Raw genomic sequence first — 22,658 nt, 5'->3', positions numbered from 1 at the left:
CACACTACAGCCTGGCCTTCTTGCCATGTTTTTTGGTTTTTGGTTTTGGATGTTTTTGTTTGTTTTTTTTGTTTGTTTGGGGTGGTTTTTTGTTTTGGTTTTGGTTTTTGGTTTTTGTTTGAGATAGGATCTCCCTCTGTCATCCAGGCTGGAGTGCAGTGGCACAATCTCGGCTCACTGCAACCTCTGCCTCCCAGGCTCAAGCAATCCTCCCACCTCGGCCTCCCAAGTAGTTGGAACCACAGGCATGCACCACCATGCCTGGCTAATTTTTGTATTTTTGGTAGAGACGGAATTTCACCATGTTGTTGCCCAGGCTGATCTCGAACTCCTGAGCTCAAGCAATCCACCCACCTCAGCCTCCCAAAGTGCTGGGATTATAGGCGTGAGCCACTTCGCCCAACTTCTCACTGTGTTTTCTTCTGTGTCGAGTCCTGTGGAGTCCAGGCTGTCAACTCCCACGGGTCCGTGGCCTCCACCTGTCCCACCCCTTCTAGGTAAAGAGGATCCCAAAGATCTGGAGGCCGTGGTCTTTCCTGCCCCAGGCCTTGCGGGTTCCCATCTCCCCTCTGATAATGTTGATGCTGACGCAGGAAGTCCTGGTCCAGAGCCTGGTGGCCAAGGGCTGTTGCCTGGCAACCGCCTCTGAGAGACAAGTTCAAGGTAAAGCCTCGGGTCTGAGCAACTTCAATGGCTGGAGGAGGAGGAGAGGAGTGGGCAAGGTGAGTTATCATCACTCCTGCCTCCCTGCTCCAGCTCACAGCTGCAGAGCCTCCCCTCACCCTACAGCCCCAGTGGCTCCCCTAGCCCACAAATTCTAGCCCCAAACCCTATACAAGCTCCTTCAGTAGCCCCATCCCTTATCACTCATGTATTCAGAGGCACCATGCTGTAGCTTCACAGGAATTTAGAGGCACAGCATGTACAGTCCCCCCTGGAGTTGTGACATGCAGTGGCCCCCTTTGTTCATTCATTCCAGATACTCCTAAGAAAGGCCACGGTAGCACTGCCAGGCCCTGGGAACACAAGGCTGCCAGACACACGTGTGTGGGGGACAAGCACACGTACACACAGACTGCACGTGAGCATGCACAGGTGGGGACAGCCAGTGTGGTGGGGAAGCGAGGGCTGCCAGGACCAGACGAGGGACCCTGCCCAGGCAGCCACTCCCACCCAACACTGGCGCCCCAGCAGTTCCTCTGCTCCCACTACTTACACACCGGCCGCATGTCACACCCCAGTGCACATTCACTCATGGACGCAGCTAAGATGTCCTGACCACCTACTATGCACCCTGCACTGGGCTCACACAAACCTGGACACACAATATCACACCCAGCAAAGGCAGCCACACACAGCAAACCCCGCACACACCCAGACCCGCGTGCTGTTGGTTGTTGGTGCCTGGCCCACCTCCCCTAGCCATTAGTAGGCTGTCCCTGACCCACCTCTGCCCCATGGGCCAGGCCAGATTGTCCATCACAGTGCCCTACCTTCTCTCTGGCTGGAAATATGGGCACATGACCTGCACCCGGCCAACCATGGCACCCTATCACCATGGCTTTGGTGATTGGCCCAAGGGACCATCATGTGACCTAGTTGGAGCCAATCCACTTTCTTCCCTGAAATCTAATATTTGGATAATAGGGAGAAAGGACATCTACTGCTTTTGCATCAAGGTCTATAAGGATGTGGGCTCAGCCCCATCAAGGGTACCTTCCACGTTCCCTGAAGGACCTGGACTCTGGGATGTCACACCTGAAGAGGCCAGGGTGCACGGAGCCCACACACACCTGCACATTCACACCCATCTGGACACAGTGTCTGGCAGATAAATTGGCCCAGGCCACAGCTGTTATCAGATGTCACCATCTTTATTGACAAGAGCTAGAGACAGAAGCAGCAAAGGGTTTCCTAACTGGCCTCCCGGGGAACCTTCGAGGACATTGCTCTCCTGTCTTAGGCAGCAAGAAGGCAGGATCAGCCAGAGAAGGCCAGAAGGCCAGGGCATCCTTCCTCTCTCAGACCCTCAGATCTTCCTCAAGGAACCCCAGACCAAGTCCCAGGGCTGGGCCTCCAGCCTCCATCTCCACACAAAATGTGGTTTTATAAACTTCCTTCTCCTCTGAGGGTCTCACTCTCTCCCCAAGTCCTGCCTCCCTGACCCTTGGCCTCTGACCCCCAGACTGCCCATTTCTCATGGCCTACAGTGTCACCACCCCAAAGGACAGACACAGACCGGCCACTTGATGAAGGAGAGGGGGGTATAGGCCAAGCCTGGGGGTGAGGAGGGTACTCCCACTTTATAATCTGATACACCCCACCCTACCCGTTGCAGTGAGCCTCGAAGTTACCTCACATGACTCATTTTCTTGTTAGATCCCAGGAGGCAGCTAAGCTGTGATTCATCTCCATTTGTTGATGGGGAGATTGAGGCCCAGAAGGCCCATGCCAGCCCAGGACCCTGAGGTGTGCTGAAGATCCAAGTCTCCAAAATCTGGTTCCTGTGCTTTCCCTGAGGACCCCTGCCCTCTGCAGGGGGTGGGGAAGTGGAGGGATTTCACCGGGGGTCCCACCCTCCCAGGGCCAGCCTCACCACAGCTCTGAGGGACCATCTCTGGGACGGAGTCTAGGCCCAGCCTTGGATAGTGGCTGCTCCCCGTGGTCCCCCTCCACAGTCCCACTTCAACCTCTTCTTGTCTTTCCTGGGCCTCTCAACCTGTAGTCTCCAGGATGATAGAGCATGGGGAGGCCTGCTCCCCACCCACCAGGGGCTCCCCGGTCCTCCCGATGTCCCTGGTAGCCAGCTTCACCCTAGGGCTTTATTAAGACCTGAGCCCTTCTTGGCAGCACTCTCAGGCCCCTCAGGGACGCAGGCCCTGTGCCCGTCTGTACTCTGTGCATTTGCCGTTGCACCCTGGCTGTTCCACCCTGATCGTGTCCTTCCCTCAGTACTGGTTGGGTGGGGCTGTTGTCGGCAACTCAGGTTCACAGATGCTACCACTGAGCTCAGCCCAGGGAGGCCAAAGACGGCTCCAGGAAACAGATCTGTGCTTCTCCTTCCCCCACTCATCCTCCCCTTTCCCCCTTGTCTTCCTCTTCCTTCTTCTTCCTCTTCCTCTTCTCCCTTCCTCTTCCTTCTCCTCTCAGCATTCTTCAGCAGACACTGTGCCTTTCCATGCCAGTCCCCATGGGCTGGGTCTCTGCCTCAGTCTCCAGGAGGGGAGAATATGGGTCACAAGGAGAGAAACAGGAATGGCCTCTCCTACAAGGAGGTGCCTGGAAGCCCTCAAAGACCTGGGAACCCCTGGGAGCCCCTACTCCAGCCGCAAGACCCAACGTGAGCTTCCTTGGGGATTCAGTGGCTGACCTCAGCAGGGGTGGAGCCAGGCTTTGGGTGGCCTAAGCTTATGCAGTTTGAGGTCCCTCTTTAAGAAAACGAATACAAATTGACAAGTACAAAAGTAGATGCAGGGCCTTGAAAGAGCCCAGGCAGTGAGAGACCCTGAAGCTGGCCCTCACTCGCTTCCTGGGAAATTCACCTATTCTCTCCGCGCCCAGGAGCACAGGACCTCCAGCATTGACTGCCTGGGCCAGAAGGGCATGGAGGTTGTTGGGGTTTCCCCGGGTGAAGCCTGAGGCCTAGAGAGGAGCAGAGCTGGTCCAAGGCCTCACAGTCGAGAGGAGGGAGCTGATCTGGGGACTGATCATTTCTGCGCCACGCCTCCCACCAGGTTAGGCTTTCTTCTGTTTAGGTTTCCAGCCCAGCCCCCAGCAGTTCCTGTGTCCCTGACTCTGAGCCCAAGAAATCCTGGCCTTGGTTTGTCCCTCTGAGGGTCAAGATTCAGGTTGATGCCCCCACACACTCCAGCCCTGGGGGAAGGCCAGTCTGCACCCACCTTTTGCTCACTCAGCAAGGTCAGCCCAGCAGTAGTGCCCTCCAAACCTCTCATCTGATATAGATCATCCAGGCTGATGACTCCTATCCCTGAGTCACAGAGGAGAAAACAAGTCCCAGAGACTGGAAGCAACCTACCCGAGGTCACACAGCAAGTCCTGGCAGCAACAGCATCAAAGCCCAGGCCCTTCAACATCCTATCATGGGCCTGTGGCACCTTGGGAAGTACACCCTAGGCACACCCACGGCTTCTGCCCCTTCCTCGGGCCACCCCAGCTTTCCCCAGGCCCCTACAGGTAGCTGATGCGCATGGTGCTGGACTTCTCCCCAGTGGAGGCCTCTTGGGGTAGGAGCTGCTGCTCCTTGCTGGCCACTCTGCTGGGCGGCCGCTGCTGTCCACTGGTGCCAGGCTGTGTGATCTGGCTGACCCGGCCGTTCATCTCCTTCCTCTTGCCCCCCTCCCTGCTCTCCTCCCCATCCTCCTCCTCCTCATCCTCTTCCTCAGTCTTCTCCGGGGGCCCCACAGTGGGCTCCTGGCTGCACACGCGGCGGGAGGGCCGCAGCAGGACCCTGCGGAAGCCCTGCTTGAAGCGGTAGGAGAGGAAGCCATAAAGGATGGGGTTGGCACAGCTGTTGGCGTAGGGCAGTGCCACCACCAGGAAGTAGAGCCCGAAGAAGGCAGGCTCCTCGGGCAGTGGGCACACCACGTTGACAATGTTGAGCACGTAGAAGGGCATCCAGCAGAGCACGAAGAGCGCCACCACGGCCACCACCATGCGCGTGACCCTGCGCTCAGAGCGTCGCCGCTGGCACGAGGGCGCCCACACCCGGCGCCCGGCTGAGCGCACCTTCACCACGATGAGTAGGTAGCAGAGGCAGATGACCAGCAGCGGTCCGAAGAAGCCCAGTGCAGCCGTGTAGATGATGAAGCCAGCTCGCCAGGCTGCTGCCGGCTCGGGCCACTGCATGTGGCAGGTGCTCATGCCGCGGGGCACTCCTGAGAAGACCACCACGGGCAGCACCACCACGGCTGAGGCCACCCACACGGCCGCGCTGACCATGCGGGCCACCGGAGCCGTGCGCCAGCGGGCCGAGCGGGTGGGATGTACCACGGCCAGGTAGCGGTCCACGCTCATGACGGTCAGGCAGAAGATGCTGGTGAACTGGTTGATGCCATCCACTGCCATGACCAGGCGGCACATGAGGGAGCCGAAGGGCCAGTAGGACAGGGCGTTCTGGGCGGCCAGGAAGGGCAGGCCCAGCATGAAGAGCTCGTCAGCCAGTGCCAGGTTGAGGATGTAGACGTTGGTGACTGAAGGGCTGGCCGTGTGCCGCAGGACCACATAGATGACCAGAGAGTTACCCAGCAGGCCCACCACGCACACCACCAGGTAGACCAGGGGGATCAGAACGCCACTGACAGCCAGCCCTGCTGGGCTTGGGGCCGCTGACACATTGCCCAGGGTGGCATCTGGGGGCCAGGCCAAGGAGGCATTCTCGGGTTCTGAGGTCGTGGACACCGATGATGATGGAGGAAGCGTGTCCATGGCTGAGGGGAGGTTGCTCAGCAGTCAGCTATTTGCCTGTGGGAAGGAAAAACAGCTCGGTCACGGCAGAGAATGGCTTTCTCTGTGCTGCCCTCTCCCATCACGCTGAACCTGGGGACCTGCTGCATGCCCATCCTCCCATCGTCTGAGAGATTTCAGAGGATGGGAAGTGCACCATCTCATTCACCCTGCACAGTGCCACAAGGCTGAGTCATGTTATCCCCTTTTCTCAGATGAGGAAACTGAGGCTTGGGGAGGTGAGGTGATCATTCTTCATCGTGGAGAGAGGGTGTGGTGTGCGGCATGAAGTCATACTGTTTCATCAACCAATACCTGCCCTTCCTTTCTACATGTGAGGCCCCAGCTGGCAGGCCCCTGTGAAGTGGGTTGCATTGCTGGCGAGACCAACAGGTCTCGTCCTGACATCTGAAAAACACTGCTTCATATCACAGGACCTTCACCTGGAAACCCGCTCCCTACCTGAACTTCAGAGGATCCATGAACGCCCGAAACTCCAGGTGAAGGTTAATATCAGATTCTTCAGGTTCCAAATGGAGTTAAGAACCACAGGCTTGGGGTGTCCCCTCCCTTGGGAGTCAGAGTCCTTAGCGCCCCCCATCAGCCTGGGCCATCCCACTATGCCCCTCCCAAAGGCCCTGCCCAGGAAGGTTGGCTATGAACCTGGGGGGCAGGTGGTTGAGACCCCTTCTCCTCAGAGGCCGGCTGGGGTTGGAGAACTTTACAATTCACTTAGTAGATGGTATCCAAGAGCAGCCCCGCCCCCTGGCTGGAGGGGCCAGCTGCCTGGAGAGGGGAACATTTTCAGAAGGGATTTGCAGCACAAGCAAGAGCCCCCACTGCACTCCACGTGCTCTCTTAGTGTCTTTCTCATCCCATGCCTGCGTGTAAGAAGCCGGGGCTCCTCCGGGCTCCCCTGCAAGACTCTGATCCCCTCCCATGTGGAGTCTCCAGCCAGCTTTGGACCCTCCCCACTGCTTTCCACCCTGTCACTTTCCCACAGGCACAAGCTCTGCCTCAGTGTCAGGCATCAAATGAACCAGGAAGCCTGGAGTGGACCAATTCCAATGCCAAGGGGGAATGTCCGACCCCACTGCGGAAAGCCACGCTCAGGAGGCGGCCCAGGCAGGGCCAGGCTGGAAGCAGGAGCCTCCTCTGGGGCCTGGACCACCCACTGCACCCCTTCTTCCTAATTATCCCTCAATCTCCTGACTCCTGGCTGTCCTCAGATTCTCCCTGCAGAAAACCCTGAAGGGAAGAGAAATCTCTCAGAGGAGAAGCTCTTCTTCTAATATCCCTGACACTGGGCCTGCAGTTCCTCCCTCCACTGGGAGCCATGGTCCGCACTGCCCTATACGGACGTCACTGTTGAGGTGCAAAGCTTCTGGGAAGGAAAGGCACCCCAAATCCAAACAAACACCTCTGAGCACGCCTGGCTACCCTTGCCCCAAGGACCTGGGGCTGCAGCGGGCTTACAGTGCCAGGCTGGGTGAAGTCAAGGGTAGCAGGGAACCCCTAGGCCATGGCTTCTCCAAAAGCATCCCAAGCTGGCTGGGCTCAGAGCATCTTCTCCCTGTTCCTGGGGCTGGGAGAAGAGAAGGATTCTGAGCCTGGGTCATCCCCCAACCTGTCCTCAACCCATCCTTCTCCCCAACCCCTCATCAGGTCTCCTGGGCCTGGAACAGCAGCACTAAGGGAGGGGCACCTAGACAGTGGGCTAGAGGATCCTAACAGTGCTGCCAGCTGCTCATCACTGAGCCCTGACTGTGCCAGGTGCCAGGCTAAGCCAGTGAACTGCAGTATCCTATGGTGTCCCATGAGGGAGGCACTACTGTCATCCTCACTGCACAGATGGGGAGCAAACGTGAGGTCACATGTTCTGGTCACAGCTAGGAAGTGGCAAATCTAGAAAAATTTGTAGTGACGACCTCTACACCCATTCCACAGGCTGGCAAACTGAAGCCAGGCCTGGGAAGGCACCCACCTGAGTGCCCAGCTGGTACCCCGCTTTCCCAGTTGCCCCCAGGGCTTTGAGCTATGAGGATCATGGACTCAAAGCCTAATGGACCTTAGAGATCTTAAAATAGAATTTGGAATTCTTAGAACAGTCAGAGAATCTTACAGCCATAGGATTTTAGACTCAGTATCCTTGAATCAAAGAATGTTAGAATTTCAGAATGCTAGAATGAGTCCATCTGAGACCTGGAATTGTGGAACCTGGAACCTTAGAGCCCTGCCTCCTTGGCAGGGGACCGGCGTCACCATCTACCTTGCCGCCCTGTGATGTGCACAGATCCTCTTTATAGCATCCCTGCTGGTCAGCCAATCACAAGCCAGGGCTAGATGAGGGAGGGGAGCACCAGGCTCGCGAGAGAAGCAAGGAGCTGGGCAGGCCTAATTTCCAGGCTTCAGGGACAGATGCCCCAGGGGTAGCCCACTGGGGGTAAGCTCTGAGGTTGTCCCACCCCCACGCCTGCCCAGCACACGTCTGTGCACCCACAAGCGCATGCGCTGACACACACATGGTCCTGACAGGAACGCGGCACGCCTAGCCAGACCCTCCTTTGTACCAGGGAATGCAGTCGCCCCTCCCAGAACCCCTGGCCCCCTCCTGGAAAACCCTGTCTCCACCTTTATCTCAGCCGGTCGTCCCTGTCAAAGTTTGAGGTGCCCAGGGAGCAGAAGCAGGGAAATTACAGCTTTCCAAGCACGTAAGCCAGACCTGCAATTGAGGTGCCGTCTTTTCTTTAAAGAGCTGGAATCCTGTGCATGATCTAGTTCATCCTTGGGAAGGAGGGACTTTTCCTCCCTGTCTGGTTTATCTTTGGCACAAGCTTGCCTGAAAGCTGGGGGCGGACTCCTCGGAGGACTGTTCAGGAGGAGACAGCACAGAGAGGGTGAGTGGCTGCCTTGAGCCCCACAGCCCTAATAATTCAGGGAGGCCAGGCACCCCAATCATTCTCCATTTGCCCATCTCTCACTCGCTAGAACACTGGCTCTTGAATGCAGGGGCCCTGATTGATTGATTTCTTAACCCCAGAACCTAGGACATCACCCAGAACAGCCATAAATGTGAACAGCCAAGCAGTTCAGCAAGGAAAGCTCCAAGGTGGGACACTGTCCCCAGATGGAAGCCTCAGACTCACATCACGAGATCCTCGAGAAGCCCAAGAGGGAGAGTTTTTAGAGAGGAAGAAGTTGAGGCTCAGAGAGGTTAAGTAAGCTGCACAGGGTCACCCAGCTGGAGAGTGGGAAGCCAGAATTCGAACTCAGTTCTGTCTACTTCTAAACCATCAGTACCTCCTGGCCCCACTTGGCTCCTCTGAAGGCCTCAGGCTGAGAAGAATCAAAGGCCATGACAGTCCTGAAGAGTGCAGGGCGATGGCTCCTGGCTCTCTGATTGTCCTCTACACCCTTGGGCCTTCTCCCCAAAGAGACCTGGCTTATGCTTGTCAGCGCCAACTGACTCACTCGCACCCCAGGCCTGGGGCCTTATCCCAGGAGCACACCCCACAGGCCCAGGGTTGGGGGCTTGGGCTCTGTTGCACAGCAATGACGCCAAATTGCTGTGTGACCTCGGGCAAGTCACTTCTCCCCCCTGCGCCTCAGTTTCGTCGTATGACTTCGGGCAAGTCACTTATCCCCCTGGACCTCAGTTTCATCATATGGAAGACAAGCGGACCCACTTCCCAGGGTTGTTTGCAGAGATTAAATGGAGGCGTGCCAAGCACAGTGCCGGGTATGGAGGGGGAGCTCAGGAGAGCTGCCACGTGAGCTGGGAAAGCCAACGACATGACGCATCTGGCTCCCTCCAGCCCTGACAGCCTGCGATTCTGTGATTCCGAGATCCTGGAATCATGGCACAAGATTCTGAGACTAATGCCCCTGCCCCTGCAGCTGACCGGGAGGTCACAGGAAGGCCTCCCTCCTGCCTCCCTGGGACTCCCCACCCTCTGCCTCCCCAGCCCCAGCCTCCCAAGTTCATCCTGGGCAGAGGATGGGCTTCCGGGACCCCACCCTTCGGGACATCATCCGGGCCCCAGCCTCCTTACCTGCCCATAGGGTGAGGGCTTCCCTCCTTGTCGCCAGGCTGGTTATCATTCTGCTGTCCCCTCTCCCTGCCCAGTCCCCAGGGTCATTAGCCCTGGGATTGGTTAGGAGGGCACTCCTAACTGGGGTCCCCACGCGGCACCCACTTCTAGACTGCTTGCGGGCTCAGGTCCCCTCCCAGGCCCTCGGCCACGGCTGTCCACAGAGCCTCTCCCATCTGGTCTCCGGCCCTGACTTCCCAACCAGCGCCTGGTACGTCACCCCCCATCTCCAGGACACATCCTGGGGGGGCAGGGGCAAGGATAGAGGGGGAGAAGCTTCCCAGGGTGAAGAAGAGAAAAGGGGAACGAGGGACGCACAAACCAATAGAAATAGAGGGGAAAGGGGGTCGGGAGGAGGTGGAGAGAGAGAGAGAGAGAGAAAGAAAGAGGGAGGGGGAGAGAGAGAGAGAGGGAGAGGAGACCGTGAGTAGGAGGAAAGGCAGAATGAGGGGGAGTGATGAAAGATGCGTGACAGGGAGAAGATGAAGAGGAAAGAGAGGAGAGGAGACACGGGTGAGAGGGAGAGATGCAGAGAGAGGCAGGATAGAGAGGAGGAGGGAGGAAGGAGAACGAGGGGTTGGCAGGGAGAGTGACAGAGAGGGACTGTGCCACAGATGGTGACATGGAGCCCGCGAAAGGAGGGAGCAAGCAGGGAGGGGCCGAGGGCCAGAGAGCAGGTGTGGGGGGTGGGGGGCAGGTTAAGGGAGGAGGCCCAGCGAGGGAGCAGGAGGGGGGCAGACCCTGTTACCGAGGAGATTTCAGCCACCCACGCCCGCTGGCCTTGGCTCCCGCAGGGAGTTGGAGAAAAGAATGTGCTCAGTGCTCAGGGGAGCTGAGGCTGCCAGCCAGTAGCCAGAGCAGCTCCCCGAGGCCACTGCGGCACAGGTCCCACGGGGCTACAGCTGTGTCCCAAGGCAAGGCTGGGTGTGAGGCTGACCAGCCCGAGAGTCCACAGTCCAGCCCTGCAGTCGGGCATACCAGCCGCAGCCAGCACCGGCCACCGGGGAGGCCGGGTGGGGGTCATTAGCCCTGGGATTGGTTAAATCTGGAGAGCCCCAGGCATGGTGCGTAGAAGGACAGAGTAGAGAACCAATATTTCAGGCTTTGAGGGCAAAATCATTGTGCCGGGAGAAAACAGATTTTCACTATTTTCTAACTGACAAAACTCAAAATAGAATAATAATAATTCAGGCCAGTGTTTTGTAATGCAGGTCCACTAATGAGAAGAATAGAGTTCTTTTTAGAGGCAACATATTTTGCTTAATTGGAGTTTAGAGTTAGTGTTTCATCAAACTGATTGCAAATGGTCATCCGTAAAAACCATTCTCAGCTCGTCGGCTGCACAAAAACAGGCAGTGTGTGGGATGTGCCCCATGGGCCACATTTACTGATCTCTGGTCTAAGAGACTCTGCCCTGTGGTCCTGAGCACAGGCCCAGCTGTCTTGGGATGCCATGCCCCAGCCTGTGCTGATTCCTGCCTCAGCACAGGAGTGATAAGGAAAGGAACAGTCAGAGACGGGAGGGAGAAGGACACGCGTCTTGGCTGAGCACCTACTATGTGCCAGGCACCACCTAGGATGCTTTCCAAACTGGGCCATTCCTTGGGACCAGGGCTGGACCTCCTTTGTCACTAGGTACCTGGGGCTGCAGAGAACTGGAAGTTGAATTCGTCCAGAAGTGCCACCGTGCGTGCGGCAGCACACAGTAGGACACACCCGCTTCCACCCGGAGCTGGCCTGGTCTCTTAACGCTGCCCCTCCGTTTGCCATGTGCCCGGGGCAAGGCCCTTGCTCCAGGTCTCATTGTCTTGGTCTGTACAAGTTCATGAGGTGTGGGTGGGCTCCTGGGAGCATGTCCTCAGGGTCAAGGGTGGGTTTTCCATGGCACTGACCACCCTTCCCTACCCATGGCTTCTCCCTGCCCTCAGAATAAAAGCTCTCCCCCGGCAGCCCACCTGGCACTGCAGCTTTGAGTCTGCCGCCTGCGCGGGCCTCCTCCTCTGCGGATTTCCCTCGCCCCTCTGTGCCCTAGGCGCAGCCAGCCTCATGTATCCATTCACTTATTCCTGCAGGTTGGGGTACAGGGGCTGAAGACTGGACAGGGGAGTTTGAGCCCCAGCTCTGCCCCTGCCATGCAGTGAACTTGAACTTCAGTTTTCTCCTTCAGTAGAGTGTACACCCCTGACTGCCCGGCCCGGGGGTTCTTGTGAAGGTTAAAGGAGTAAATGTTTGTCAGCGTGCCCCCAGTCACACACCTCCCCAGCTCCGAGCCTTGCTGCTCCTGCCCAGAACCCCTCCACTGCTCTCCATCCACAGGCTCCCTTCTGGGTCAGGCCACTGAAGGGGTTCAGGACACACCACCCCAGAATATGCCACTCTGACACATTGATTTCTTTGAACTAAAGGCACTTCAGAAACAGCAGGTGCAGAAAGGGTGCTCTGACCTCCCCTTTTCTTCCTGAAAGCAGGAGCGAAAATGCCCTGTGAAAGACGCCCTCCCTATGCTAGGAGGAAGAAAGACATTCTTATTACCGGATAAGGAGAGTCGAGGCCAAAAGAAATCCGTAAGAACAAATCGTTTAACCCTTATCTTCCCAGTTACACAATCGCCATTCTTTGTTCAACCTGATACAAAAGCCCTTATGTCTAGTCACTTCCTTGGGTCTTGGTCATTTGGGCGGGGGGTGGAGGGGGCTCCCTCATACATGCAAATGAAATCTGTATGTTTTTCTCCTGCTGATCTGCCTTATGTCCGTTTAATTCTTCAGCCCAGCCAGAGACACTAAGACAGTAAAGAAGGGTTTTTCCTCCTCCACCCCACAGTCGCCTTGCACTCCCCTGCTTCCACCCTCGCCCCCTACTCAGCAGAGAGAGTGAGTCCATTACAAACATAAGTCATCCCAGCTGCCTCTTTGAGACTTTCCCATGGCCACCTGCTCTTTTTGTCAAGTAAAATCCACAGTCCCTACCGCGGCCTAGGGGCCCCGTGTAACGAGCCTCAGCCTGCGCTCCTGCCACTTGGCCCTCTTCTCGTTCTAAAGCACCAGGGCCTCCATCTGAACCTCACTGGTGTCGCGAGTCCCTAGCAGTCCACTCCGGGTCCCCCTCTTCACGAACTTCAGCATGGTTAGGCATCCCCTGCTCTGGCAGCCTTCTCCAGAGCCCTCCCCTTCTCCGACACTCCCTTCTTCAAGATTCCTTGAAATAAAAGCAAATAAAATGTGCTTTTATTTCATCAAAGTACTGTTTGCAAGTAAATGTAGAAACCAGTAGAATAGTCCCCCCTTTACGCCCCTTATAATACCTTGGGACATACATCCCAATACCCGAAGCAGATGCCTGAAACCGTGGATAGTAGTGAACCTGCATATGTATGCTATTATTTTTTCCTGTATGATGTTTTACATACCTATGATAATTTTTAAAAATAGAAACAGGGTCTCACTATGTTGGCCAAGCTGGCCTCAAACTCCAGGCCTCAAGCGATCCTCCCACCTCAGGTTCTCAAAGTACTGGTATTATAGGCATGAGCCACCCTGCCCAGCCTGATAATTTTTTCTTTTTTTTGAGACAGAGTCTCGCACTGTCATCCAGGCTGGAGTGCAGTGGCGCCATCTTGGTTCACTGCAACCTCCGCCTCCCAGGTTCAAGCGATTCTCTTCTGTCGCCCAGGCTGGAGTGCAGTGGCCGGATCTCAGCTCACCGCAAGCTCCCCTCCCGGGAGTAGCTGGTAGATTACAGGCTGATTTTTTGTATTTTTTTTTTTCAACCGTGTTAGCCAGGATGGTCTCGATCTCCTGACCTCGTGAAATAAAAGTTCTCACCTATGTATTACTGAACCCAGCCTACTAGTGCAGAGCATATAAACAAAGAGAAAAAGTACCTTCCCAATCAAACATGTCCAGCTGTCCAGACAGTGGTGACATTTTCAGCTTGCGATGGTAAGATGATCATGACCTTGATACAATGTAAATATGTGTAGCATCTCACGCTTAGTTCCTTATAGAACCAGCTTGGTTCTTTCCAATACCTCCTTTTGGAGCTGTACCTGATGTTATTGCCAGTTTTCATACAAATCCACTGGGGAAATGGGTCCTTTTTGCTTTTGTTTCTTGCGCAGGAATGACTTGATCCTGAGAGTCTTGTGAGAAGCTGTGGCGAGAAGCGGAGTCAACCACACACCACGATGGTGGAGAAAGATAATGTTTAATTTATAAATTAGGCACAGTTAAGAGATGAACAGCAATAATTAATCATACACTATACAATAGAACAATTATAACAATATACTCTAACAGAAGTTATGTGATGGTGATCTCTCTCTTTCTCTGTTTTTTTCTTTCAAAAGCTATTAGTATTTTTGGACTGTGGTTGCCCGAAGGTAACTGAAACTCCACAAAGTGGACTACTGTAGTGCTGAAAAGGTTTATAACAGCAAAAATCAGCAGTCGTCCCGCGTCCCTCCCGCCCCTCCCATCCCAGAGGTAATCCCACCCACTCAGCAATTGCTCCCTCGGTTAAACTCTTTCTTGCTAAATATAATATTGATTTTTTAATGTCTTAATCCCTCAATTTTACCCATTATCTACTGACTGCTCTTATAGTAGAGGAGAAGTTTACATTTCTTACACACTCTCACCCCTTCTCCCCATCTTGTCGAGTTTCTGTTAAATGCATATCCAGTGTTCCCATGATTAATGCAATGTAAATATTATTTCCTGCTCAGCCAGGAGTTCATAATTGCTTCGTTTTTTTCATTTGCTTCGTGTTTTTCATTTGCTTCGTTTTTTGGTTTTTAAAAATATCTTCAATTTCCTGCACTAAGCATTTCCACACGTTCCTATAGCTTCGTAAAAACCACACAGTGGAGTTTCCAGAGTCCAGCCTCAGGGACGATTTCGTCCTGGAGACTACCGAGCTCCTCTTATCTGGGCCAGCTGCCCTTGGGCCCGTGTGCAGCTGACATCCCGAGATTCTCTCTCCATTATTGTTTGGGGATTGCCTTCAGCTTTTTCCTGTATGAATCCAGTTTCTTAGATTCCATGTCCTCCTTCTTGATGTTTTACTCTCTCATTTTGTGGGGCACTTGGGGGGTTGGTTTTTTTGTTTTGTTTTGTTTTTGAGACAGGGTCTTGCTCTGTCACCCAAGCTGGAGTGCAGTGGTGCAATCTCAGCTCGCTGCAACCTCTGCCTACCAGGCCCAGGCGATCTTCTCACCTCAGCCTCCTGAGTAGCTGGGACTACAGGTGCATGCCACCATGCCCAGATAATTTTTGTATTTTCAGTAGAGATGGGGTTTTGCCATGTTGCCAAGGCTGGTCTTGAACTCCTGGGCTCAAGTGATCCACCTGCCTCAGCCTTCCAAAGTGCTGAGATTACAGATGTGAGCCACCGCGCCTGGCCTCCTCTCTCATTTTAATAGAGCATAGCTCCTAGTAACTTTCAGAGAAAGTGTGCATGTTTCAAAATAGTGAATTCCCCTCTCACACTTGTTGATAGATAGGCTAGGTATAGAATTTGAGATTGAGAATGACTCTGACTCAACTGACAGAAGGCATCTGTGGGTGTCTCTAGCGCTTCCAGCACAATTCTTTTTTTTTGAGACAGAGTCTGGCTCTGTCGCCCAGGCTGGAGTGCAGTGGCGCGATCTCGGCTCACTGCAAGCTCCGCCTCCCGGGTTCACGCCATTCTCCTGCCTCAGCCTCCCGAGTAGCTGGGACTGCAGGCGCCTGCCATCATGCCCAGCTAATTTTTTGTATTTTTAGTAGAGACGGGGTTTCACTGTGTTCACCAGGATGGTCTCGATCTCCTGACCTCATGATCCGCCCGTCTCGGCCTCCCAAAGTGCTGGGATTACAGGCTTGAGCCACCGCGCCCGGCCTCTAGCACAATTCTTAATCCCAATCCACTGTGTGTAACTTAAGCTAACTTTTTTTATTATTATTATTCTGGAATCTTCTAGGATCTTTGCCTTATCCTTAAATTTCTGAAAATTTTATAACAAGACTTGCTTGAGTCTTTTTTCATTTGTCATCTGGAGCATCAAGTGGCCTTTTAATGTGAAGATTGGTGTTCTTCAGTTCTGAGACATTTTTCTGTTATTTCCTTCTGTAACTCCTATTATTTGAATATTGGGCCTCCTGGATGAAATCTTTACTTTTCTTGTTGCTCGTCTTTATCATTTTGTTCTACTTCCTGGGAGGTTTTTTAAAAATCTGTTTTTATCTTCCAATCCCTCTTTTTTTAAATCAACATATTTTTCATTTCCAAGAGCTCTCTCCTGTTTTTTATTATTTTTTGTTTGTTTGTTTGTGTTTTTTGAGACAGAGTCTCACTCTCTCACTCTCTCACTCTGTCACCCAAGCTGGAGTGCAGGGGCACAATCTCAGCTCACTGCAACCTCCGCCTCCTGGGTTCAAGTGATTCTCCTGCCTCAGCCTCCTGAGTAGCTGGGATTACAGGTACATGCCACCACACCCAACTAATTTTTGTGATTTTAGTAGAGACAGGGTTTCACCATGTTGGTCAGGCTAGTCTCGAGCCCCTGGCCTCAAGCAATCCATCCACCTCGGCCTCCCAAAGTGCTGGGATTACAGGAATGAGCCACCACGCCCAGCCAGTTCTCGCCTGATTTCTGCCTCCTCCTTTGCTGTGGCCTTCTGTACTCATTTGTGGATGTACGTTCCCTTAGCTCTTCAAGGATGGCAATGATGGTTTTGTCAAAGTTTTCTTCTGCTCACTGCATCATCTTTATTGTTTGCTGATATTCATTTTCTTCTACTTGTTTGATTGGGTGTCTTTCATTTATCATTTGGGGCAATAGCTATCATTAGAGCCTTCTTCAACCAGTCATTCTGTGTTAGCCACTCCTGTTTCAGAGTGAGGCATTAAGGCCGGGCACGGTGGTTCACGCCTGCAACCCCAGCACTTTGGGAGGCTAAGGCAGGCGGATCACCTGAGGTTGGGAGTTCAAGCCCAGCCTGACCAACATGGAGAAACCCTGTCTTTACTAAAAATACAAAATTAGCCTGGCGTGGTGATGCATACCTGTAATCCCAGGGCTCAGAAGGCTGAGGCAGGAGAATCACTTGAACCCAGGAGGTGGAGGTTGCGGTGAGCTGAGATCGTACCATTGCACTCCAGTCTGGGCAACAAGAGTGAAGCTCTGTCTCAAAAAAAAAAAAAAAAAAAAAAAAAAATGAGGCATTAAAATCTGACCGGAGCCCAAGAGCAGTACTTGTACAATGGTGGGCATCTCTGTGGGGCAGCTGGATCTTTAGTCAAGGACACCCCAAAGTCAGCATCTGTAAGACTTTTCTCTGGGGTGACCAGATCCTCCAATTTCATTCCTGGCGTGAGTGTATGGCTGGGTGCTGGCGCATCTGAAATGGGCCAGGGAAGGGGGCTGGGGTCACCATGTTCAGTGACCCCAGACTTTCACTTAATCTCCTTGTGTCAGTCAGATAGTGCTGTGTAACAAACAACCACAAAAGTCTCTACGGCACACTACAGTAAGTATTTCTTCTCTTCACACATGTTCGGGTCAGCTGGGATGAACTGATCTAGACTGGGCTCGACTGGGCAGATCTGTGTGAAGTTGCGGGTCTGCAGGTCAAGCAGGCAGCTCTGTTCTGTGTTTCTCCTTTACTCTGGGAACCAGTGGGCTCATCCAGGGCATGTTAATTTTTTTGGCTGCATAAGAGAGCATGTCCACGGGGACAAGCCCACGAAGTCTCTCCTGACGCAGTTGTCGTCATCCCAGTGGCCACAAGTCACATGGCCAAGCCCAGCATCAGGGGAGAGGGGAAACGCGCCCTTCCCATGGAGGGCATGTCAATATCTCTCTGGAACGTGGTAGGAATGGTGGGTAGGGAGGGTAGGAGTGGAGGAGTGATTGTTTGCAAGGCATCATCGAATTTTGACAGCATCTCCAAAAGCAGTCTGGTGCCTCACCCCCACTCTGCCCTGTAGCGAATGTCTCTGGGTCCAGAGAACTCTGGCTGAATTCTCCCTGCCGGGGTTAGCGAGGGGTGAATGCCTGACCACATAATGGAAAAGAGAAGATCTGGGGTGGTGCTGGGGGATCTCACTCCTCCTAAGCAGACTCCCACACAACCCCCCGTTTTCAGCCTCCTGCCTCACCATCCATGATGTCTGGGTTCCCTAATTCTGAGCCTCCCCAGGGTTCTGCAAGAACAGGTGATTTGCATCTTTTCTGTCTCCAAAGCCCCTACTCCACCCCACCATGCAGCAGCAGGCATTTAGGTTTGCCTTCCTCAGCTCTGTTCAATCATTTACCACCCTCCATCTGCTCTCGCTGCTCATACATTGTGGTTTGGGGTTACAGGTGTCTCCTGGCTTCTTTGAAGGTGGGAGTTTGCGTTTCTGTTTCTTGTTCTCCTTATTGTCGTGGCTGCTTTTCAGCGAGGAGGTGGGGGTGGAAACATCTCTACCCTAGCGCCTTGAGACCAGAGTCTCTTCCTTTCTATATTGAATATATTTCTGTGATCTGTGGATCAAGCCACATGGTAGATGTCTATTCACACGTCTGTCTCTCCCACTGGCTTCTGAACCACTGGTGAGCAAGGAGCTGTACCTCACCCCTCTCTGCACCTCCAGCTCCTGCCACAGCTTGGTGTGAAGCATGTAGTTAGTAGGTGGGAACTGTATTGATTGAATTTTGGATTCTGTGGAAAACTGCTCATTTCACCTTCCTTGAGGTCCTCTCCAGAAGCCTTCTAGGGACATCCTGGATCTGCCTCTCCCTCTCCGGGGCCTGTCCTGCACTGCCTCCCATATCATGTGAGAGCTGGATGGAGTCAGATGTCCCCAAATGTCAATATCTCTCTGGAGCATGGTAGGAACGGTGGGTAGGGAGGAGAGGTCAGAGACCAGAGGAGCAGATAATGAAGAGTCTAGACTGCAAAAAGTCAAGGTTTCAGTATCAGTGCCTGTGTCACAAACCACCTCAAAATGTAGTGGCTTACAATAGCCATGTTATTATCCCTTATGATTCTGTGGGTTGGCTGGGCTCATTCGGGCCATTCTTTTCTTTCATGGTGGCCAGCTGCGAGTCATCTGGAGACTCAGCTAGGCAAGCACATCCAGGTCAGCTCTCGCACATGGCTGGCACCTGGCTGGGGTGGTTGGAGGCTGGGCTCAGCTGGGTTGCTGGCATGGTTCAGTCTCTCTCATTTCATGAAAGTCCATTCTTTCACCCACTTACTCATTTGTACAAATGACATTCATTCCACATGGATTAGGTGGCCAGGACTCACTAGGGTCTTAGTGTAAAACAAAACACACAGGTCCTTGTGTGTGTTTGAGCTTATAGTCTAGAAGGAAAGCACTTTTTGAACAAATAGACCTATTTAATAAACACTTAATTATAAACAGTGATGAAGACTGTTCTTCAACAGAGGCACCAAGAGAGAAGCAGGAGGAGGAGGTGATCGAGATTGACTGTGGGCTGATTGCGGAGGAAGCTCTGGGTGCTATGGGTGGAAGGGTCCCAGGGTAGAAAGGGGCCTGGCATGCAGTGCAAATCCTGGGAGCAGCCTGCATTAGTCTGTTTTCACACTGCTAATAAAGACATACCCCCAGCCTGGCCAACATGACAAAACTCTGTCTCTACTAAAAATACAAAAAGTAGCCGGGTGTGGTGGCACATGCCTGTAGTCCCAGCTACTCAGGAGATTGAGGCAGGAGAATTGCTTGAACCTGGGAGGCGGAGGTTGCAGTGAGCTGAGATCATGCCACTATATTCCAGCCTGGGCAACAGAGCAAGACTCTATCTCAAAAAATAAAACAAAATTAAAAATAAAAATAAAGACATACCCAAAACTGGGTAATTTATAAAGGAAAGAGGTTTAATTGCCTCACAGTTTAGCATGGCTGGGGAAACCTCAGGAAACTTACAATTATGGCAGAAGGGGAAGCAAACACGTCCTTCTTCACATGATGGCAGGAAGGAGAAGTACCAAGCAAAAGGGGAAAACCCTTTATAAAACCATCAGATCTCGTGAGAACTCACTTACTATCACGAGAACAGCATGGAGGTAATCATCCCCCTCCCCCATGATTCAATTACCTACCACTGGGTTCCTCCCACCTGGATTATGGGATTCAATTACCTCCCACTGGGTTCCTTCCTTGAGATTATGGGAACTACAATTCCAGATGAGATTTGTGTTGGGACACAGCCAAACCAGATCACAGCCCTTGTGGCTGGAGCTTTGCAAGGAAAGGGAAGATAGTGCCAAGTGAGATCTGGAGGTAGAAACTGGCAACATCCTATAGGCCTTGTAGGTGAGGGCAGAGGTTTCATGCCAAACGTCCTGAGATGCCATTGGAGGGTGTTATACAAGGGAGTGGTATAACGTGATTGGTGATTGGTGGTTTAACGTGATCATTCTGGCCACTCTGTGGAGATAAACAATGGCCAAAGGCAAGAGTGAAAACAAGAAGGCCAGACAGGAGATATGAGCGTTAGGATTGATGCTCAGGGAATATTTCCTTTCCTCCAAGTCTGGGAAGAGTTCCTGTCCCTGCCCCATTGGCGGTGCTGGGCTCAGCCATGTGAAGCATGAGCAGAGGCCTTAAACACTGCATGGTTTGGCTTGACTTCTCATGCTCCTGTGAGAAGGATGAGAAGGACATGCCCCAGGGAATGCTGGTCTAAGGAGGATGACAGACAGATGGAGCCAACACACACACACCCACAGCCAGCAACGAGACCACCCATCCCCAGCCTGAAGCCAAGTCACCAGCCAAACCCTCCCAAGTCAGCAGACCCACTGTCCACCTACAACTAGTGAGTGTGAGAATACGGGCCTGCTGCTGCTTGCCTCTGCGTTTGAAGGCGGTTTGGTTTGTTACACAGCATTATTGTGCCAATCGCTGACTATGACAGGAGGCTACCGCAGGAATCCAGCAAGGAAACAGTGCTGACCTGGACATTAGAAACCGTGGCAATGCAGAGAAGTGGGGGGCGCTGGGGAGATTGTCGGTGATGGGTTGGAAGTGGAAGGTGAGGGAGAAGGTGTCAAGGAGGACGCCCAGGTTTTTGGTTTGAGAGCCTGGATGCATTTACTGAGTGATGAAGGCTGGGTGGGGCGTGTGAGTTTGAAATGTTCAGGAGACATCCAAGCAGAAGGGCCATTTCCTGGGGCTGTCTGCTGGCTGGACAGCCTCCCCACTGGCCTGTGAGCTTCTGGGAGCAGACTCATGCTTGACCTACCCCCAAGCCTTGGGCTTGACACACGGTCTCAATAACTATTTGCTGAAGGATTCAATGACTGAATAAGTCAGTGGTTCTATTAGCATTTTTGACGGCACAGTTGTTTGTAAACGAGGAAAATCCCCAGGCCACCTGATGGAAAACGGAGTATAGGCAGAGAGAGGGAAGGCAGGAGGCTGTGGCTACTGTCCAGGGGAGACATGGCAGGGGTTAGGTTAGGGAGCAGCCGTGGGGACAAGGGGTGGATTTAACAGATAGAAGCCGAATTGTCCAGGCTTGTGGCCAGGAAATGACAGGATGAAAGGATCGGAGGAGTTTGGGGGACCCCAGGCCTCTGCTTTGAAGAAGGGACAAGGAACCGCCAGCCTCTAGAATAGAGAGCACCAGATGAAGTGGCCTCGTTTGGCAGGCACTTTCCTCAACCACTAGGCCATGATTTCATTGCAAGAAGGGCTGAGTGAGGCACGGAACCTGCTGCCAGCCCAGGCCTGGCACTAGGTGGGCACTTGGGAGGGGTTGTTGTCGCATGAGAGAGCAAACCATGGTGTCAGCTCCTGCCCACAACCAGCAGGTCTTCCTGTTTCAAAACAGGTTCTCACTGACTTCCTATAAGCTTTCTCTTTCCTACATGAGGGGCCTCCGTCCTCAGCCAATTTGCAGAGCAGAAGCAAGTGGCTCACCCCATGTGGGGTGGCTGCTGGGAACAATTATACAGTGGGAAGAGCACTGCGCGAGGAGTCCTACCGCCTCAGTGACAAATGCTGTCAGCTGACAGCAACAAAAGGCCTGACCAATGGTGACATAAATAATTAGGTGGTTTCATTTTCTTTAGTTCCCATAACCAGGCAGCTGTTAGCATTGGTTCAGCTGCCCATTGCTGCTGCCAGGAACCCAGGCTCTTTTTATCTTTTGCTCATCCACTCTCAGCATGGGGCCTTGTATCTTCATGTTTGTGGCTTCAAGCTCACAAGATGGCTGCTGCAGCTCCAGACATCCCATCAGTATTCAGGCCAGAGGAGGGGACAGGAAAGGGGCAGTGCCAGCTGGGCCCGTCATTTTTTTATGGAAGAAAACAACTTTCACAGAAGCCACCTCTCCAGCTGATTTTCACATACGTCTTCTAGGCCAGAACTATGTGACCCGAAAACCCCAGTGACAAAACCAGCTGGGAAAACATGTATTTTGTTGGTGTTAGGTACGTTGCTCCTGTGCACAAAACTAGGATTCTGTTAGCCAGGAGGATGGGAACAGAGGTAGAGGATGGGAAAGTACAGCATCTGCCTTGTCAATTTGAGCCAAATCCTGTGCCCTTCTTTTCCTCTTCTGCAAACTGTGGCTATGAGTACCTATCTTGGAAGGTTATTCAAACATTAAATGAGATAATATGTGCGTGGAAGCCAAGACAACGAGCAAAGGAAGTTATTTACTGACATTATTATCGTATAGAAGCAAAGATTGTCTCTACTGAGTTAGAACTAATGGGCTGAACCCACGTGGAAGGAGATCCAGGCCCACCTTTGGCCTGCAGGGAAGTTCCAGGAGCAGAGGAAAGGGTTCAAGGAAAGGGGACCAGTATGTGCAAAGGCCTGGAATGAAAGAAGCATGAATGTGGGACGGAAGAAATGAAAGTCCAGTCTGATGGTAGAGGTGTGAGTGCAATAAGAGTGGGAGGCAGAGGATGGCCAGGCCTTCAGAGCCATGGTTTGCTGAGGAGGCTCTGGAGTTTATCCCACGGCTCCGTGAAGAGGAGGGAGCAGAAAGAGGCTGTCTCAGACTCTGGCCAACCTCCGGGGGTGCCTCGGGGATCTTAGACATCGAACATACTAGGGAGTGGGGTCCTGGCCGCCTGCATCTGTATTGTGCCA

At 53.2% G+C, this 22,658-nt stretch overlaps 2 protein-coding genes across 3 annotated transcripts in view; one reads left to right on the top strand and one right to left on the bottom strand.

Annotated features, from left to right (window-relative positions):
- CYTH4 (cytohesin 4) overlaps positions 1-22,658 on the top strand; it is a 285,576-nt gene that overhangs the window by 170,554 nt on the left and 92,364 nt on the right. The window lies entirely within an intron of this gene.
- Positions 1,859-10,582, bottom strand: SSTR3 (somatostatin receptor 3). 2 transcript variants are annotated; one of them, XM_050806288.1, is made up of 3 exons: positions 9,516-10,582; positions 8,186-8,332; positions 1,859-5,481 (listed from the first exon to the last, which is right to left on the bottom strand). In XM_050806288.1, exon 3 carries the CDS (start codon positions 5,443-5,445, stop codon positions 4,189-4,191), a length of 1,257 nt encoding a protein of 418 aa, XP_050662245.1. In that variant the 5' UTR covers positions 5,446-5,481; positions 8,186-8,332; positions 9,516-10,582; the 3' UTR covers positions 1,859-4,188. The 2 variants fall into 2 exon arrangements, with proteins under 2 accessions (XP_050662245.1, XP_050662244.1); XM_050806287.1 differs by lacking the exon at positions 8,186-8,332 and having other exon boundaries at positions 9,516-10,581.

The sequence above is a fragment of the Macaca thibetana genome, chromosome 10, assembly GCF_024542745.1.
Source record: "Macaca thibetana thibetana isolate TM-01 chromosome 10, ASM2454274v1, whole genome shotgun sequence".
Taxonomy (NCBI): domain Eukaryota; kingdom Metazoa; phylum Chordata; class Mammalia; order Primates; family Cercopithecidae; genus Macaca; species Macaca thibetana.
The sequence above is the reverse complement of the archived record's forward strand: the minus strand, read 5'-3'. Positions and strand labels throughout refer to the sequence as shown.

What these genes read in the sequence shown, in the direction of transcription:
- SSTR3 (XM_050806288.1), bottom strand. Translation starts at nt 5,445, where the DNA reads ATGGACACGCTTCCTCCATCATCATCGGTGTCCACGACCTCAGAACCC.